Below are 20814 nucleotides of genomic sequence, written 5' to 3'. Positions count from 1 at the left end.
CTTCCTGTGTGAGTGTTACTCACTGACTGTAAGAAGAATAAAGAGACAGTTTCACAACCTAAAGACTTGTACTTTTTTATTTCATTCTTACATGTAAAGAAATAAATACCAGCTCATGATGCATTTGATTAAACCAGAAAAAAAGCACAGTAAAGCTGATTAGAGCTGCAAGACTCTTGTTTCTCACGGTTTATTTACGGCCCACAACTGGCTGTTCATTAGTGAAATAAACAGATTAACGTCTGGGCTAAAGCCAGCCATAATCAGCTGACCGTAATGACAAAAATGTCTAATTTGGTACATTTTAAGGATTGTTTAAAAGAATTTTAAACCTCAAATGAAAAGAGAGATTGCGTCTGATGATGTTTCTGTTATCAGTTATTAAACTTGTATTTCAGATTGCCAAGTTTATTATAGTTTTATAGTTGTGGTTAAAACTGATTTTCCCATCATGGTTCATGTTTAATGGGTTTTGCAGCCAAACTTAAATATATATTTATATAAAAAAAAAAAAAAAACAGACAAAACTGGAGTTTTTTTTCCCAAAAGAAAAATTCTTAAGGACAGACGACACAACTAACATAAAATCTTAAATTAATTCATTAGTCATCTCATTTTTTAGCTAATAGTTGCACACAAATGTACATACTTGCTGAACCGTTGCAGCTCTTCTGCGGACTGAGAATTTCAAAATAAAACAAGTGCAAAATAATGCATCCAAATGCTTCTGCTTTTGAGATGCCAGACCAGCTTTCAATGAACCTTTTTGTTTTAATCTCCCATTAACCATCCTTGAATTTAGGATTTTTGATGCATTTCTGCAGCTGCTTGTGAATGTTTCCTACACATTGGTCTTCAGCATCCCAACACCTCTACTGGAATGTTACTAGCGTGTTCTTCCCATCCTTTCCAAACTTCCACCAGACCACCGTGAGGGTGACGGCCATCAGGAGGATCAAGCTGCTGGTTACCAGGTATGCAACCGGCAGGAAATGGTTCTGACCTCCAAACCACGTCAGCGTGGTCAGCACCACTTCTTTTCTGCCTCGGAAGGGCAGCACCGGAAAATCTGAAGAAGCGGGAGGTCAAGGCTTAAAAATAACCGGAGTGATCTCAGCTGCTGAAGAGGAGAGGAGTTAGTGAAAGGATACTGTAGTTTATATCGATGCTGTAATTCCCAGCTGGAAGCCCTTTTGCAAAGGGGGTTTTCTCCTTCCGGTTTAAAATCCCATACAGCTTCTTGAAATTGGGAAAGGCCGCCTCCCTCATCCACACAATCAGATCATCATTAATAAAGCCATTGTTGGTCGGGTCAGCTGGGTCCAGCTCATAAACGGGCTTCTGCCAGTACAGCGGTTTAGTTGTACCTATGGAGAAAGCATCAACTTCCTGTATCACAAACACAAATCCACCACCTTGAGACGGCGGAAACGATCCGTTACCTTCAAACACCTCAGCCAGAGTTAGGTTGTCTGTCTTTGGGTTGCGGTATTTGACGTTTTTGTCGGTGTACCACGTTAGGCCCGTCCGTATTAAAGGAACCATAACCGGACCACTGGAGCGGTGATGGGTCAGAGTGAAGGAGTCTGGGAGGAAACCAGGAGTTAACGGTCCAATCAGGTGAAAGGCTGATTGTTATGAGTGGTGTTTACCGTTGAACATGCTGTTGGCTACAGCTCCACAGGGAGCTACAGGAACTCCATTCTGGTCTTTAGCAAACGGTTCACAATAAAAACTTGGATTCTGTCAAAATGAAAACAGGATGTTTTTAAAAATGTACTTTAGGGCTTTAGAGGGAGGTTTTATGTTTTCTTTTCTTTTTATCCTGATAAACATACTAGTCACTTACGAACAACCGTTCAGTTACTTAAAGAGCAAGTCACCCCCTACCAGATTCTTACTCCACTCCCACTTCCTGTTAGAAAAATGCAACAAAGGCTGTAGCATAGCAGACCGAGAGGGCGGAGCCGCTAACAAATACACACACAACATTGTGACATCATAATGTACCAACTAACATCATAGAGCACCTCTTAGCCAATAGCGATGGCAGATTTAAATTCAAATGCAGTGCAGAGTTTTTACCTGACGATGGTGCAACACTGACCATTATAGGGAGAAAATTTAAACTTGAACTAAGATGCACTAAATGTCGAATTATTGACTGCACGTCTACAGCACGACCAGACACTCATTTATTTAGTTTATGAGCAAAAAAAAGTTGATATGGAGTGACTTGCTCTTTAACAGAAATGACTAAAGCTAGTTTTACATCAGTTTTACATCTTGGTGGGCCCATTCCGGTCCCGGTTGGGTCAGCCCGTCCTCGCACGACCAGGTTTTGTTTATACCACCTTCTCGGGGACATGGATGTCTCCGAGCATGTGTGTGGGGCAAAAGTGGAGCGGTGAAGTCTGCAGTGTCCTTCCTAAAGCCTAATTTTTACTCCTCCATCAGCTCCATGAGGGAGAGACCCGCATTGACCGACCCCACCAGGACAACAGAGGGTGTAGCGCTCTTCTGAGGTATCCTGCCACCATTACAGCCATGTATCCGGTGTTCCGACTAACCGTGCTCCCCGTCAAAATGTGCTACTTTGGGGAAATGCGCAGCGCAGGCTGATTATTGCGTCACAGGCTGTTCACAAGTCGAGATGCGCTACCTGTGGAAGTTTACGTTTAATCTCCTCACTCATGGACATGGGGGGGGGGGGGGGGGCATGTCCCCCCTGTCCTCTCCAAAAATTACGTCCATGTCGTCACTTATCTAGTTACTTTTAACTCGTCGAAGGTCACAGTAAGTATTTCTTGAAGTTGTTTTATTAAATTACTGCTTGCTGTATGTTTATCTGACAGTTAGCTTGTAAATGGCTCCTAAAATATCTTTATTATACTGTAAACAAGAAATTTCACCCATTGTTTACAGTCGTTCCGGTGTTCTGACTATCCGTGCTTCCTCGTTGAATTTCCTACCAACGCGCATTTCAACAGCTGATTCAGTCTGTCCAGGTTTACTGAAAATCGGTAGCTACTGTTAATTTACTTTATGAAAAAAAGTGGATAGTGTAAGAAGCAGGTTAGTCATTTCGTAAAAATTAACCCTTTAGTTGCTAAAAACATTTGAATATTCTCAGGACAATGACGATTTACCAACTACTTTCACCCATGTCGAGAAAGTGATTCATAAAAATGGAGATTTGTAAGACGTTAGCTCTTACCGTTCTATTTCTCTACCTAATCCTTTATTAGACAAATTAATCCACATAGAACAAATATACTTTTCCCCTGATATTTATAGTTATTTGTTTGAATGTATACTGTAATTTTGGAGATTATTATATAACTATGATAAATTTATTACATATATAAAATAAAACTTTTGGAAATTAATTTGGGACTCTTTCAGAATGACTGTTAACACCAAACTAATAGAGCGCTGTGATTGGCTAGATACAAAACTGGTCTGGCCTGCTGAGGCTCCAATGGAGCATGGCTAGACTGACCTGCAGAGCAAAATGCTTTTGTTTCTTCTGCTGTCTGTCTAGACTTCTGTAATTCCTGAATGGGGGAAAACTCCAGATTGCAGCTTTAAATCACATCTCAATATTCAGCTGGTCACATTCCACATTGATCATTTTTAGTTAGCCAACATATTTGAGCTACGGTCACAGAGAGGACAGAAGTTCAATGTGCATTCTAGAAAACCCAGCTGCTTGTTTAGGTTTTCTGTTGCTGATCTGGATCTAGAGCTGGGGTTAGAAACACCTGTGGGCCTTTCCGTTGTTATTTACCAATTAGTTAGGCAAATACAAGATCTGTAATCGATTCCAAGTGGGAGCTGGCATTTGGAAGTCGTTAGTGTTGATCCACAACATGCAGAGAGAAGCTCTCGATGGGAGTGAAACAGACCATCGTGAAGCTCAGCAACATCTCAGCAGGGACAGATGATTACACCCTCCAAGAGGCAGCTTTACTTTTAGTCAAGCTGGGATGAGGGGAAGAGATGATTCATAACAAGATTTGAAAAATAATAAATAAAAAAAATTGAAGCACCAGGAACAGGTGAAGCCAGAGCTGATGCTAGATCACTCTAAGGCTCTGATCTGAAGGAAACCATGGATGGAGGTGCAGATACCTTTAGTTTGTTCTTCCTGCCCACCATCTGCCCATCATCTCTGGAGTCCATGTACCTGCGAAGGTTCTGATGAAAGTTCTTCAACCCATAGTAGAAAAAGACATCACCCTGGAAAGAAGAGGGTCCAATAAATGTGTGGAAACAGGTATAACTTCAAAACATGAAGAGTTCTTACCTTAAACGCTTTCTCAATGGAAAACTCCACCGTGCACCAGCAGGTCTCCGCTGACAGGCTCACATTTGAGCGCATTTTAAAACATGCATCACACGTTCCTCCTTCTGTGTAGTCCAGCTGAGAAGACACGAGACTTATGAACGAAAGCAACATGAACCATTTTTCAACAACCTCTGATCATTTCTGTCACTCCTGTTTGTTTAGCACAGTCTTCAGACATCAAAGCTTTAGGGTGCAGCTTCGCCCACCTTGATTTCCTGTGTGCTCTGCACAGTGAGCAGCAGCCACACACCCAGCAGCAGGCAGACCAGAGCCATGACATAGAAGAAAGGCAGCACGGTGTTAGCGGTTAGCAACGGACACCAAGCAGGCAGACGCTGCTGTTTGAAAGCGGAGTTGTCTGGCCTCCGAGCCAAAGGCCCAGCCTTGTCCTTCCCCCGGCCCATGTCTGGGACCGTCAGCTGGAACCTGATGGGTGGCTGGAGATTCTAAAGAATCAAGGAAAAGTGCACGAGAAGATGCTGCACTACCCGTTTCCTGTATTTTTTATATCAGCGCTATCTCAGGCTACACTCACTAAAAGTTTTTCCCAGCAGGCTTTGCAGGGTGGGGCTGACTGTTGATGTCTGTTACTTATTAACCACAGGCGCTTACCCAACTACCTCTCTTTTACTTCCGCTGGTCTTAAGTGATTGTGTCGACTTCCTCCTAAACAGGAGTTTGTTTTGTTAAACTGAAACATCTGAAGATCTAATGTTTTCATTCAAACTCATGATGGATGAGATTTTATGACTAATGGGAGTTCCTGGTGGACTCGTGACCCTGTGCTCCTGGAGGGGGAGGGGCTTGTCAAATGTAAAGTTAATAAATAACATCACAGTTTTTATATTGAGCCGGTTTATTTAACATATCACAGTTGTAGATGGAAACACTAATGACAAGTCTCACAAAGAGGTAAAAAACGGACACAAACTAAAACAAAAATATTAAACATCTTAAGCGTCAAAAACACCATTTGTCTTTTGATGATTGAAAAAGTTAGTTAAAATAATCCGATTTTGACTTTGTCTTCTCTACAAGCTGTCAGGATTCCACTCTCCAGCAGCTTCATGAAGTCCAACTTAATCTAAAAGAAATGAGAAAACGTGAGATTACTTTTAATGTTAGCTGCTAGAAACAAGATCTCTTCATTAAACTTATCAGGATTATTGCAGGTTATATCCATTTGGAGCAACTTCAATTGAATGAAGCTTCACTTTAAATCAGTAAATCAAAACAACGGATGTTTGGGACATTGTTATGCTGGGTATAATTCAAACCGTTGCTCTTCCTCTCCAACGTGTGCGTTGTTTACTGCTGGTGTGTGTGTGTAGAGGCAGCTCCAACCTTGACCTCCAGGCGTGGAGAGTTAGGATGGCCTCTTGTTATTATTTTTTAAGTTAAAAATATAAATCCACCCAGGGATCCATCAACAAATCCCTATGCAACAAGTGACTTGCTAGTGTGTTTTCCAATAAAGAAAACATTATTTTTCATTGTTTTTTCACACATTAGCAAGCTAGCTGAACATCAGTTTAAGTAGCCTGGCTAGGAGGCTTAATTAGCCATTGTGGTGTAAAAATAACTCAACACACACATTTAAGCAGAGTTTGAGCTAAAATGATGCCCAAACGTCCACTTTTAAAACAGCTTTCAGCTTTTCTCTCCAGCAGGGGGCAGAAGCTCACCTCAGGAATCTCCCCCATCCGTCTGAGTTTTTGATTTCTCCAGTTCCAGTCCAGGATCAGGTACTTTAGCGCCTCCAAGGTCAAACCCTCTGAGGTACAAAGTCAGACTGAGAAACTCGAAACATCTGCAGATAAACACTCTTGTGTCCACGCAAACCTTTCTCAATGAGAGCACTGATCCTGCCAGGTGTTCCCACTCCGATGTGCGTGACGCCTTTCTGCAGCAGCTTCACCTGCTCCTCTATCTGTGCAGACAAGTCGGGAATATTACTGACCTGGTAGCACTTGTTTGTACACATTATGTTTAACTTTCAGGTACCTTGATGTGTTTGGCAAAGAGTTTCACAACTCTGGCTTCACCTTTGAAAGCCGTCAGCTGCCTGCACATAAAACAGAAACGAGCAATAATTTTAATGTAAGAGAAGGACAAATGTCAGCTGTTCATCACTTACTTGATTAGCTCAATGGTTCGCAGAGCCGAGCTGCAGACAATGAGGACCACCACTGAACTCTTCTCTGTGTGCTGCTTTTGGATCTTTGCCCACTTGGGACAAACTTAGAATAAAAGAACAAAGAAGCGATCAAAGTCAGACACGCGAGCCTGGATGTAAACATCCGACAAGGTCAGAGCGTCGCTCACCTTGTTTCAGGTAAGACGAGAGGCTGTGTGTCAGGTCATTACTGGACAGGAAGCAGGAGTCTGAGAGAGACGTGAGAAGTCGCACGGTAACCTCGGTGACTCAGCGGGTCAGGATTTATTGACTGAACTTGCAATTTGGAAAAGGGGGTAGCTTCGACTCACTCTGCAGCTTGAGCTCCTCCAGCTCAATGACTGAGCGCTTGTCTGAGAAGTAACGTGAGACTAGATCCTGCAGATCAGCCGGACAGCCGGGCTTCGGCTCAGAGGAGGCCAAGACATCTGTGATGATTTTCTTCTTCCTCTGGAAATAAGAAGCAAACATAAATATATGTATGGTTATTTACAGCCAGAGCATCAGTCCAGAAACCAGCGGACTGTTTGCAGCAGCAGGTGGCGCCACGCTCACCTTTCTCTTCTTTTTAGTTTTAGTTGATTGGTGATCTTCACAAGCTTTCTTTTCAGAGACAACACACTCTTTCTGAGAACACACATCAGCCAAAACACATAGAGACGTTATTACAGCCGGGGCAATAATCTGTCACATGATACATCAGGTGTTTTAGTCTCTGTGATACTTTATTTTAACTCCATGAACAAATGTGTTATTTAAATGACCAAAGAACAAATATGGTGACTCCTAGGCCGGATCAACTATGGAAAAATTCATAATTAGTTTTGGTCAGTATACAGGTGCCGGTCGTAACGTTAGAATATCATGACAAAGTTGATTTATTTCAGTAATTCCATTCAAAAAGTGAAATGTGTATATTACATTCATTCACTACACAGAGGCTGATATATTTTGCTGTTATTTGCACAGTTTTTACGCACACATATAATTACACATTGATCGAAGCAATAACCCTTTTTCAGTTTTTGCCTCCGTGGCACATAATCCGAGTCCAACATTGGAAGATTGTACATTATTCCATCTCTAGTCTCATGCTGCTATTATAACATCTTATATAATATTTTTGTGTCATTACTAAATTCATGCTGTAAATATTTTACAATCTCTATTCTATCATTATTTTTCTTTTCATTTATATACAAATACATATTTGTGTGAATCTGTTTTCTTAACATACTTGTAACTTTGCTGCTGGTGCGCCAGAATTTCCCCAATGAGGGACAATAAAGGGCTTTATTATTATTTCAAATGTTTATTTCTTTAATTTTGATGATTATAACTGAGAAGGAATGAAAATCTCAAATTCAGCATCTCAGTAAATTAGAATATTGTGAAAAGGTTCAATATTGAAGACCCCTGATGCCACACTAATCAGCTAATTAACTCAAAACACCTGCAAAAGCCTTTAAATGGTCCCTTAGGCCTAGTCCACACGTAGCCGGGTTTTTTTAAATGAATATCCGCCCCTCCAAAAACTTGCATCCACACCACCTCGTTTTAAAGAAAAACTCTGTCCACACGTACCCGGATAAATACGTTGTTAAGGACATGCCAGACCTGTAGGCGGCAGTACATCCCCCGTTCTTAACCTCGTCCTTCGTCTGTGTTCTTCCGTAAGGAGCAGTAATTCCGCTCGCAGAAACAAACAAGCAAAAAGCGCTTGGACAATTGATAAAGCGAGCGCAGCTCTGAGGGCATCCATGCTGTCGGCTAGTGTAAACACAGGTCGCACACGTGATGTCAGCATTTTTTTGTCGCGGAAAGTGACGTTGCCGACCTTAAAACTCCGGTTTTGTCTGTCCACACGCAGACACCCAAAACGGAGAAAACGCCGATCTTCACTTTGGCCGGAGTTTTTAAAAAGATCCGTTTTCATGTGAATAAACTTAGTTTTCGTGTGGATGACAGGCCAAAACGTAGAAAAATATCTACGTTTTGGCAGATCCCCGGCTACATGTGGACAGGGCCTTAGTCTAGTTCTAGGCTACACAATCATGGAGAAAACTGCTGACTCGACAGTTGTCTAAAAGACGACTATTGACACCTTACACAAGGAGGGCAAGACTCAAAAGGTCATTGCTGAAGAGGCTTGCTGTTCACAGAGCTCTGTGTCCAAGCACATTAATAGAGAGATGGAGGAAAGGACAAGATGTGGTAGAAAATAGTGTAACAGCAACAGGGATAACCACATTCTGGAGAGGATTGTGAAACTTGTTCATAAATGTGGGGAGATTCACAGAGTGGACTGCAGCTGGAGTCTGTGCTTCAAGAACCACCACACACAGAAGAATGCGATTCAGCTGTTGCACTCCTTGTGTCAAGCCACTCTTGAACAAGAGACAGCATCAGAAACGTCTCACCTGGGCTAAAGACAAAAAGGACTGGACTGCTGCTGAGTGTTGCAAAGTTATGTCCTCTGATGAAAGTAAATGTTGCATTTCCTTTGGAAATCAAAGTCCCAGAGTCTGGACGAAGAGAGGAGAGGCACAGAATCCACGTTGCTTTAGATCCAGTGTAAAGTTTCCACAGTCAGCGATGGTTTGGGGTGCCATGTCATCTGCTGGTGCTGGTCCATTGTGTTTTCTGAGATCCAAGGTCGACGCAGCCATCTACCAGGAAGTTTTAGAGCACTTCATGCTTCCTGCTGCTGACCAACTTCATGGAAATGCAGATTTAATTTTCCAGCAGGACCTGGCAGCTGCACACAGTGCCAAAGCTACTAGTATCTGGTTTAAGGACCATGGTATCCCTGCTCTTGATTGCCTAGCAAACTCACCTGACCTTAACTCCATAGAACATCTATGAGGTATTGTGAAGAGGAAGATGCAACATGCCAGACTCAACAATTCAGAATAGCTGAAGGCCACAATCAGAGCAACATGGGCTCTCATAACACCTGAGCGGTGCCACAGACTGATGGACTCCATGCCACGCCGCATTGCTGCAGTAATCCAGGCCAAAGGAGCCCCAACTAAACACTGAGTGCTGTACATGTTCATACTTTTCATGTTCATACTTTTCAGTTGACCAACATTTCTAAAATTCCTTTTTTACATTGGTTTTAACTGATAATCTAATATTCTGATACCGAATTTAGGATTTTCATTCGTTTTCAGTTATAATCATCAACATTAAAATAAATAAAAAGTTGAAATGTATCAGTATGCATGTAATGACTGAATCTAATACACAAGTTTCACCTTTTGAATGGAATTACTGCAATAAATCAACTTTGTCACTAGGGCTGCAACAACGAATCGATAAATTCGATGAAAATCGATTACTAAAAGCGTTGGCAACGAATTGCGTCATCGATTCGTTGTGTCGCACAACTCTTCCAAAAGCGCCCCCCCTTCCCGCCCGCCATTGCGCGCAGACCAGAGCAAGTCAGATCAGCGCGAGGGAGAGCCGCAGATCAGCGCGAGGGAGAGCCGCAGATCAGCGCGAGGGAGAGCCGCAGATCAGCGCGAGGGAGAGCCGCAGATCAGCGCGAGGGAGAGCCGGCAGATCAGCGCGAGGGAAAGCCGGCAGATCAGCGCGAGGGAGAGCCGGCAGACTTGCTCTGCTGCGAACCGGTTCCGCATTGTTGCGCAGCGATCCAGGCAGCTGCTTCCAGCGCATGGTCCATTCTCAAAGTGGCGCAACCAAAAACCTATAATTAGCACACGATCGTTCATGTCTGCACATGTTCTCTATTTTCTGTCTTATTTGTGCCTGAAGCGCGCTACTGCGGAGCTCATCACCTGTGCTGTGGTGATGTCACCTCATGCAGCATCGAAAACGCGCTCTGAGCTTTTTCGGTCAGGAGATCCCTTTGATCTGCTCAAAAGTAACTGATGAGGTGAAAAGGTAAGAATCCAGGCAGCAGATTTTCTGGAGAATTAAGAGGAGATGCAGGAAGATGAGAGACAGACAGGACAGGAAAATAGTTAAATAAAAACAAGAAAACAAAGTAAAATGTAGGTAGATTTATCTCCACTACACGTTTTTACCAGTAAAAAACAATAAGTTATACACATGTAATATTTATACATCTGATACAATTCAGATCACCTTCAAAACTCAGTCACACACCCAGGGCCGTTCAAGACATTTTGGGGGCCAAGGCAAAATGCCCCCCCCCCTCCCCCCCAACTGGGCTCCCCAGAAGCCTCTGTGTAATTCATACCCTCTCCAGTAGTGTTAGTTATACAGTGTTTATAAAGTCCCCTCAGACATTACTGACATGTTCTAATATTATCAGATGAAAAACTAAATTATCAGACATGCTGTCTCATCTGCTGCTTTTATAAACTTGCAAAAAGTAACAAAACCATTTGAAAGCCACTATTTGTGGATTCTCTGAAAGTTTCCATGGAGTGTGTGACAACTTATTTTTTCATTGATCCTATCGTCTAATCTCACAGCTGAAACAAGCATCCTTAATAATCTGTGCACAGGAAGCTTACCGATGCTGTAGTAAAACAAAAGGTATAATAATTTATTATTAATAAAACCTTGTTGCAGCACTAAAGCAGAAAAATTAGATTTTACATTAAATATGCAAAATATTTACATATGAATTGTTTTAGAGCCCTTTTATTGGCAGAATCTGATATTAATTTAGTTCTTACAAAAAATGGGTCCCAACATGGTTTGTGTGGCGTTGCCATAGTGTGATGTCATAGGCACAGATCCCCTGTCCTCTTGTTTGGAAATGGAAATATGATCACCCTACATTAAACAAACTGTCCACCCGGGCTTTTGCGCTGCACAGAGACGCTTCGCTGCCTATGACTGAACGTCAGTTGAGAGTCAGTCTCATGCAGACTGACCAATGAAGAGAGGGCCTCAAGTTAAGACCCTCTCCTCATTGGTCAGTCCACACGAGGTGGGTCAAAGGTTACTCTGGGCGGGTTACGTGTTGTCAGGCATTCAAGTATTGAGTATATTTACTGCATATTACAGTAAAATATTCTGTATGTGACCACATTATGGTGATCCTTGGGTCGTGATGATGGAGCCCTTGAATATTGTTGCCCAGTGTACAACAAAGTGTTAATCTGGCCCTGGTTCCGCCGTCACATTCCCGCAGAAACTGGTTGATCACACCGGGGCCAGACTACTAGCATGTGGTTTTACAGCCACAATGTCCTCAGAAGCAAAAACGCTTTTAAAAGGGAGGGAGGAGTCCTAACTGTTGCTGCAGGCGTGTTGTGTGAGAGTGCAGTTATATACTGGTTAATATATTTTTGGGTTCAGTTGCTTTCATGTGGCCTAATGTGAGTCTATTTGGGATCATTGGAATGATCAGCAGCATTTCTTGATGTGACTTTATGGCAGTTGCCCAGGGCATCATCGCAAGGAGGATGGCATTCATTTACTTTTGTTTTATTTGGTATTTTTTCAGTCATTTTTGGAAATAGTGATCAATTTTGATTAATTCACAGCCTATGTTTAATTACATTTAAAATAAATGTCAACAGATGAGATCAAGCAAAACAGATGAGAATTGCCCTTAAGCTGTTTAACTTGGACCAAGCATTTTAGGTCACAGATAGATGTAGCTTAGGGTCTCTGTCTATACACCTTATAAGACAATTTAGGTGATGGCATGTTGTTTTTCTGCTATTGAACTGTTTTCTAATAATGTTGTGTTAAATAAAGTGAAGGAAGGAGAGAAATAACGTTTCCCTAGCAGTTTTAAAAAATTTCCCCATGTAATCCGATTAATCGATTAATCGTGTCGAGACCCCATCCGATTCATCGATTATCCAAATAATCGTTTGTTGCAGCCCTATTTGTCACGATATTCTAATTTTAAGACCAGTCCCTGTAGTTTAAGGATTTCTCACAGAGTTGGAAAACACTATCCATAATCCACTTTTTAAGGATACTGCAGGTACAGATTTATGTCAGTAGATAACAGCTGAGCTGCTTAATGGTGATTAAAACCAAAATTTCCGATAATCGTACTAGAATCAACGTAGACTAGGGTTGTCACGGTAACCGGTATAGCGGTAAACCCCGGTAAAAAAGTTGACAATAAAAATAACCGTCCAGTTTTTAAAAAACTAAATTATCTCGGTGGGTTTACCGTGGCCGCGGTGTAGGCGCGGTGACCCTTACCAGCCACCGTCGCTTCAGCTGAAGTTCCCGCGGCGCGCACACGCACTTTTTAGTTTGCAACTGCACCAAAACTTTGAAGCTGAAATAATGGCCGAAGGAGGAGACGGCAGCGCCCAGGACATCCATCAGCCCTCAAAGAAGACTAAATCGGAAGTATGGGCATATTTTGGATTTCTGAAAAATGCTGAGGCACATTTAATAGAAGACTGCTATCCCGTTTGCAGAACGTGCAGGAAACAAGTGTCTGCAAAAGGCAGCAACACTTCGAATCTAAAGGCACATCTGCGTGACCATCACCCACGTCTCTACAGCCAGTGCAAGGTAAGTTAACATTAGCATTTTAGCTTAAATGCATGACGTGAGGACTTTTGGTTGAGGGAGAATGCAACGAGTCACTATATACTGCAGCCGCAGCGTCCTCTGCCAGCATTTAAACCGTGTCACGGACACCCTGTTGCTGGATGAAGCATCGTATTTGTTGATGATGAAGAGAAATATACAATTAGTTCCTTGTCATTGATTTGTTTACTTATTCAGTGCCATTTATACTTGAACATTTGGATTTGATTACATAGTGTAGTAGTTATTTTAGTAATTTGTTTAAAGTGGCTATTTATTTTAAATACATATTTTTTTAAGGTTGACTTGTACAGTGCTCAAGTCAAGTGTGGACTGGAGTTTTAGATTTTCATTTTGATAATGAAGAAAACAAGTATATGAGAAAACAAGTGGTGTTTCTTTGATTTGTTTACATATTGTTTATGTTTTGAATGTTTGGATTTGTATAATTTAAACCTGCACTGACTACTGTAACATGTTCCAGAAAAATAAGCTATTTGTTCCTTTACTTGTGAAAAGTTGCACTTTTGCTAAGGCTTTGTGTTATTTTAGGTTTAATAAACACTGTTAAACCTTTTCAAAACTTTTTCAGTTTGTGTAGAACAGGACTATCAATGCTTTCTGAACATATGCAACACCGTTTAAAAAATACCGCGATAATACCGAGAACCGTGATAATTTTGGTCACAATAACCGTGAGGTTAAATTTTCATACCGTGACAACCCTAACGTAGACAACCATTTATCAGGTCCATTTAGAATCAGAATCAAGGAAATATATACGTAACACTGAAACAATATTGTAAAGAATATTGACCAACTAATATGACTTTAATGTTCTACCTGAAGCATCAGTCACATTAAAAAAACAGACAAAACTGCTATAAAAGCAGAGAAGAGCTGCCATAGAAATGATGAGGGTGTATTTTCTGATGCGTTGCTGTATTTTGCTGTTGTTTTGTCATATTTACTTGCTTACTTAAAAAAAATCTCCATTATTTTGAAGACATGACAAAATAAGAGTGCTATCAAATAATAAACATTTTTGTCAATAATGTTAGGGATTGTATGGAGGTTAAATCAAAATCCCACTCTGATCAGCAGCAGGGCCATGGTGACTTCTAGTTTCGTTGAACTAACAAATTCTGTTGGAAAAAAGATAAACTTGTACTCTTAAACCACAGAAATGACATCACCTGGGTGTCATCTTTCTTCTTCTTGGCTTTAGCTGCTTTCCCCGTTACCCTCTTCCTCTTTTCTGGTTTAGTCTTTGTTTTCTCTGCCAGCTGTTTCTCTTGTTCTGTTTCCTCCTCATCCTCAGATCCATCTATAGAAGGAAAAATAAAGACAAAGCTTCTTTGTTAAAACATCTAAAAGAAATAAAATTATACTTAGGTCAGTTGAGAGAAAGCGGTGGAAACAAAAGCAAAGAAGTGTCCATGAAGTAGGAGTAAATTCAGTTTGATTGAATAATGGAGAGAGACGTGTTCAAATGAGACATTTAGTTCCACTCCTGCAACAATAATCCTACATCTTTGACTTTTCTAGTGTTCTCCAGCGCTCTATCCAGTCAGGAAACAAAGATTACCTGAGGTAGCAACAATGTACCAGATCTAGAACTAAGCATCTGGTTATATTTAGCCTCCCTGTTGCTACCCTTTCTACTGCATCCCTCTCAACTAATGCTATGAGGTAATTCTTAGACCCTTTAAAATAAACGGTCAATAGCTTTAAAGACTGATCCAAAACTGAAGTCAACATCGACATGTTTCCTGATGGGTCTAGATTTAATTTTAAACTAGCACCTCACACTGAGTCCTTTTACTCTATGGTTTGCATCTTTCCTAGACACTTTTTAAAGTTGACTCAAATGCACAAAATAAGTCGGGCAGCATTTTGTACAACATGTTGTATTCTATTTAATGGCAGTATTGTTGCTTTGAGCTGCTTTTACTTTAGAAAGCATATCAAAGTCTCATCTATCTTTGCAAACATGGTTTTCATCATCAGCTCTCCTTTACAACTTGTATGAAAATGTTTAGGATGCTGCATGTGGCTACTGCTGGGCTCCTGTAATGTGGTTGAGAAAATTGAGCGTATCACTGATCTACCGCAGTGGATCACTGCTCTGGGCCAAGAGTGCTGCCAAAAGGCGCCACACAATCACATCCAACTCACATTTTCTGCCTTGTCTTCCAAATTACCACCTCCCAATCAATTTAGCTGTTTTGTTTTTGTATTATCATGATTCCTCTTTAGTGCTTTATTCTACTACTGTCCTCTGAGGACATTTAGTTTGGGTGGAACCAAGAATGATGTAATGGTGTTCTCATTAAATAGCCCAAACCACCAAAAGTGTAAAATTATTAATGTGAAGCCATTTTACACTCTTCATATAGCAAATTTCATATTACATAGACTTGTATGGTTGTTTATGAATGTAATAATCCTCAAGAAGCAGCAAATATAGGCAATTCCATGCATCCAGGGAACAGGTCCACCAGGAATCTCTGACATTTTTCTGCTATATCGCAAAAACAGTTTGGTCTTTGGTACTTCATAAGTATGGTTTGATTTGACTAATTGTTTTCTTTTTTGTCTGATGATTTTCTGATAAAAGTCAGGTTTGTGAGAATGCATTATTTTAATCTAATCATGGGATCCTTAAATAAGCCGTTTTAGCTTCTTGGAGTCCCTTTCACACATCTAATTTATGTAGTAGAGTGATATTGTGTATATTGTGTACAGGAATGTTATGAAAATGGTCTGTAAATAAAGAATAAAGAATATTGATAACACTCCCACTCTCACTCTCACTCTGTCTGTTGGGGAAAATGCCAATAATCAGAAGAAAAGATGACTGGAAAGTGATGAAAACGTGGGTGAAAATTAGCTATAACGCAGCTAATGAAACCAGCTAACCTAATAAAGGCATTTCTACTAATCCGATGGGACGGTAAGACTTTTTTCGTGAAAAAAAAAGGAAGTTATTGTCAAATAATATAAATTTAACATGAAATCAGCTTTGAGTAAGAACAAAATGGTACAGCTGAAATTTAAGTACCTTAGAAGAGTTTGATTTAGTTCTAATCACCAAGGAAAAACATTCAGCTTGTGTAAACAACCCCATGCAGTGGTTTAACCTTTTTCATGTGACTTTCGCACCATCCAGTGGCACATTTAAGTGCCTGAGTCGGCAACATTAAACGAAACCACACGACATTGGTGCTGTGTTCAATGAGCTGTGAAGTACTCCACAATAAGCCCGTGGGCACAGAAGTTAACTCAATGTTTAAATGAGTTTAAGGTGCTGATAGAGCAGCCAGGCTGACTCTAAATACAATTGTCATTTAACAAGCAACACGAAGGCAAACATAACGTTCAGAATAAAGAGGCCAATTCATCATTTACACATGTATGATTTATCGTAACGGTTCATAGGAACGCCTAAACCTTATTTTTCTTTTTCTCATTCATGTATTCATTAAGTTCATTTTCCCTTCAATTTTATTGATGTTGTGTGAAAGTACTGAGGCAGAATGAGAGCTTTTTAGCTGGAATTTCACTAACCCAATCTGAGCTCCCAGTGGAGGTGAAAATACAGCCAAATTAGTACAGAAGTGTTAAATAAGAGGTAGAATTATCAGAAAATAGCTCTATCCAGTCATGCTGCTGTCATTCAGCTGATTTTAAGGAGCAGACTCCCGGTTTGTAAGCTAACCCAATGCCGTTATGAGTTTCTTTGTTTGTGAATTACTGAGGGGGAATAGAGGTTTTACAAGGATGTCTTTTTGCACCAATATGGTGTCTATAAACAGCTTATATCTAAAATGATGGTCTGGAAACAGGAGACAGAGTCATTAAAAGTTTAATAACACCTTAATGTCCACTTTGTTACAGATGCTCCAGATGGTAGTCAGAGGGAGGAAACCTTTATGCTTTTAGACTCATAAGGAGCAACAAGGTTACAGCTCAGATGGCCATAGATCAATGAAAGTCAATGGCTGTGGAAGGAAATGACATACAGGGAAACGGGGCAGCCCAGTAATCTTTAATAGGCGATCAATAGGGATGACTGGTTTTAACGGCTGGTCGATGGTGGTGACTGGGTGTAATGAGGATCAATGGACTTGTTTCATGAAACAGTTGATTGTTTCTGTTTAAGACAAATGGTCTGGTTTTAAAGTTGATGAGCTCTCTGAACGAAACTGGAACTGTGTTGATGCACATTGAGGTTAGCACAGCATGGATATCATAATGAAGCTTCTGTAGTATTACACGCACACACGCACGCACGCACGCACGCACACACACACACACACACACACACACACACACACACACACACACACACACACACACACACACACACACACACACACACACACACACACACACACACACACACACACACACACACACACACACACACACACACACACACACACACACAACCCTAAAACTTTTATTGATAGGTTTTTTATCCTTGGCAATCAAACTACAAACTGAATTTAGTATCTTGTATACATCATGCATCTGATTTATAAAATTATCCTTTAATATGTTCTAACTGATGTTGTATTAAAGGTGTACGCTTTCAGAAAAACACTGCATTACCTCATCTTTCAGAGAACCCTTGTGCCTCTCATTGATTGTTCTCTGTAGTTTAATCCCTGTTAGATTGACACACCAGCACCCACGTGTCGGAGCAAAGCCAGTCCTGGCTGGCAGTGTGTGATAGGAGCTCCTGAGGATGCTGCGCAGCAGGTGCTAATCAGAGATGCAAGGCAATGGAAATAACCCAAAGCTTTTAAGCTTTTACAAGAATTAGACGAGAAACACTTTTTCCAAACCTTCACAACACATCGCAACGTGGCTTTGGACTAAACAAAAAAAAAAGGACCAAACTGTTGCTTTTAGTCCCTCTACTATGATCAATGATCAACGTTACTTATGGACTGATCACAGCCAGATGTTATTTTCTGATTTGCATTAAGTTTACCAATAAAACCTGAATGGAAGACAACTCTACATGTGGTGAATGGTCAATATTTGATTGCTTTAAAGACACACACACATTCACACCCTGGTGGTGCCCTGGGGCTCTCTGACAGACTGCCGAGAACTGACGCCAACAGTCCCTCAGACCAACACCAGTAGGCAAGTTCTGCCGGTAGCCAGCATCAATCCTACAACTCTCTGATTACTAGACAACCTGCTTTACCTCCTGAGCAACTGCTGCCCACATGGGCAGTAAGTTTACGTTCCTACTTGAGATTTATTTGGAGATGCTGCACTCCGCACACACTGACGACAGATCACGACTGACGTCCTCTGGTCTCTTTCATTCAGTTGGTTAAACAGAAAGTAACCATATTGGACAGATTACGAATCAAAGCATTTTTCTAGTACACGTAGCTATGTTTGGGCATGCTTGGAGGAGATCCTTAACCCTCCCACTGTCTTTATGGGTGACCCCGCAAGGAAAGTTGACCATTGAGCAGGATCGATGGTTAATCCCTTGAGGTCCACGTGGCAGGGTGAGGTGGTGCTCACTCCTCACCTCTGCCACATGGACCCAAGGGATAAACCATCAACCCTGCTCAGTGGTCAACTTTCCTCGTGGGGTCACACCCTTTAGGACAGTGGGAGGGTTAAACATTTCTACTCTTATTATTAATATGACTTTGATTCTACAGCCAACCCCCCCCCCCCTCCCCCCCCACGTTTCTACATTCTCTTGAGACCTTTTATATGTGGACAAAATCTCTTCAATTACGGTCTGTACAATTTAGTGATGCAATGCACAAATAACCTACAACCTGGCATCTGTATAAACATGAAAGTTAATAACTAGTAGCATGAAAAGTGGGTATGGTTCTACCAGACTCTAATGCACTTGAATGAGGGGTAATTTGCAGATTCACAGATTTTAACAGGAAGCTGTTAACCAGATTCTTGTAAAACTGAAAAGCCAACCACTTACGAACACAACTTACATCACCGTAAATCAATGTAGACAATTTGGCATGACACTGGTGACCAATAAATGGTTGTTGTTTTGTTTTCCACAATTTTGAGGACCATTTGATTTATAGAGCTGCAACTGTAATGTGGGAAAGACCACCCACGAGGCTAAAGCCTTTCAAAACAAGTGACTCAACAGAACAATCGCACAACTAAAACAAATATTGTTCAGGATGCCAAGTCTAAAATATAAACTTGCCACACAGGAGTACATTACCTCATACTCAAAGAGGTTTTTAGTTTTCACTCACTGTTGTACTGTAGCTAAGGCAACACCAGAAAAACAGACTTACCAATATGAATTCATATGAGGTGTCTAAAGATGGCATTGAAGCTCGTACAAAAGATTTAAGAAGAACTACTTTAATATCATCTCAAATTAATGACGGGATGTTACAGTACTTAGCCAAAACCTTCTAGAGTGAGTTTATCACACTTACAGCAAAGGTTATGTAATGCTACATTGCAGCGTGTCTTAAAGATTTTGCAGTATATGCGGGCTAATGACTCTCATATTTCTAACAGCACTTATACAACAGCACTGCTGGAGGTAAAATGATTTTAAAAACCATAAACATCTCCAGTGTCTCTAGCTGGCCTGAAAATTATATAATTACTCTGCAGTATGTCTCTAAACAAGAACCACCCTGTAAAGTTTTGAAAAAGCTAAATTATGCATTAGCTATCCAGAACTACAAAGTCCAATAACAACTTAACTCAGCCCATTTAAATGGTTATTTTGGCCGTTTTGAAGTGATTATTTATGATTTCTACACAGAAACACACTTCAAAAAGGCAGAAATATTTATTGAACCCAAAGAGACATTCTGCCCACATAACTTATTTGTACTAGTTTGCCAGGGTCTGCCTAGTCCTTCTGCAGCCAACCACATGCAGTCCAGATTCTTCTGATTAGGTTCAGAAAAAAGCAACTGGACTTCATCACTTGCTTGAAGACATTTTGCTTCTCATCCAGAACAGCATGCTTTTAAGATAAGAAAGATATTGTAATGCAGGGTTAGTTAGCAAACCATGATCCTATCTCCAGGGGATTGTTTGAGTCATCCTAAAAGATGTTTTATTTTCAATGATTATGTGGTTTGCTGTGAACCTGGTCTGAGGATTTGAATTAGACAAAGATATATGAGGATGCTGTGTAAAACTGCAGAGTCTGGAGTTGATCACTTTAGTTTGCAGCAGCTGACCCAGAAATAATCTGAATATGAGTGCATGAGTGCCATCAAGGTTCAAACAGTCCTAGGTGGTCCAATCCTGCTAGCAACGTGAATCTTGGATGGGTTGAAGAGCCCCAAATGCACACTGATGCTCAATAAAAAGGGACTCAGTTGCATGTAATGCAACATTTTTATTTCCATGCTACGAGTGTTGTAATCCAGACAAACCAGGGTATAACCTGGTTATGGTTATGGGCTGCATGGTGGCGCAGTCGATAGCACTGTTGCCTCGCAGCAAGAAGGTTGCAGGTTCGAAACTCGGCTGTGGCCTTTCTGCGTGGAGTTGCATGTTCCCCCCATGCATGCGTGGGTTTCTTCTGGGTACTCCGATTTCCCCTACAGATCACAACAAGTAAAAAAAAATTGTATGTCGCTTTGGATAAAAGCGTCTGCCAAATAAATAAACATAAGCATAACCATTTGTGCCTGGGACCTGTAAAACTGAGCAAAAGTTAGGTCCTCACACCCTTCATGCACTGTTGGAGAGGGAATAAAAACAAATGAGGTACTCTAAAGAC

The 20814-nt window shown here is 41.0% G+C and overlaps 2 protein-coding genes across 2 annotated transcripts in view; both read right to left on the bottom strand.

Annotated features, from left to right (window-relative positions):
• Positions 1–61: 61 nt before the first annotated feature.
• Positions 62–4886, bottom strand: tmem30c (transmembrane protein 30C). Its single transcript, XM_015966096.3, has 7 exons — positions 4558–4886; positions 4310–4426; positions 4135–4242; positions 1653–1743; positions 1443–1586; positions 1152–1367; positions 62–1069 (listed from the first exon to the last, which is right to left on the bottom strand). The coding sequence occupies exons 1-7, from the start codon at positions 4753–4755 to the stop codon at positions 873–875; spliced, it is 1071 nt and encodes a 356-aa protein (XP_015821582.1). The 5' UTR covers positions 4756–4886; the 3' UTR covers positions 62–872.
• A 303-nt stretch (positions 4887–5189) lies between these two features.
• The window catches only part of cmss1 (cms1 ribosomal small subunit homolog), a 34897-nt gene continuing 19272 nt past the window's right edge, over positions 5190–20814 (bottom strand). Inside the window, exons 2-10 of the mRNA XM_015966097.3 lie at positions 14231–14361; positions 7083–7154; positions 6839–6977; positions 6677–6736; positions 6489–6591; positions 6356–6416; positions 6194–6281; positions 6037–6125; positions 5190–5435 (exon numbers count right to left, since the gene is read on the bottom strand). Of these exons, the coding sequence (XP_015821583.1) occupies positions 5352–5435; positions 6037–6125; positions 6194–6281; positions 6356–6416; positions 6489–6591; positions 6677–6736; positions 6839–6977; positions 7083–7154; positions 14231–14361 (827 nt within the window). The 3' untranslated portion in view covers positions 5190–5351. The remainder of the gene's footprint in view (positions 5436–6036; positions 6126–6193; positions 6282–6355; positions 6417–6488; positions 6592–6676; positions 6737–6838; positions 6978–7082; positions 7155–14230; positions 14362–20814) is intronic.

Source organism: Nothobranchius furzeri, chromosome 14, assembly GCF_043380555.1.
Source record: "Nothobranchius furzeri strain GRZ-AD chromosome 14, NfurGRZ-RIMD1, whole genome shotgun sequence".
NCBI lineage: Eukaryota > Metazoa > Chordata > Actinopteri > Cyprinodontiformes > Nothobranchiidae > Nothobranchius > Nothobranchius furzeri.
The sequence above is the reverse complement of the archived record's forward strand: the minus strand, read 5'-3'. Positions and strand labels throughout refer to the sequence as shown.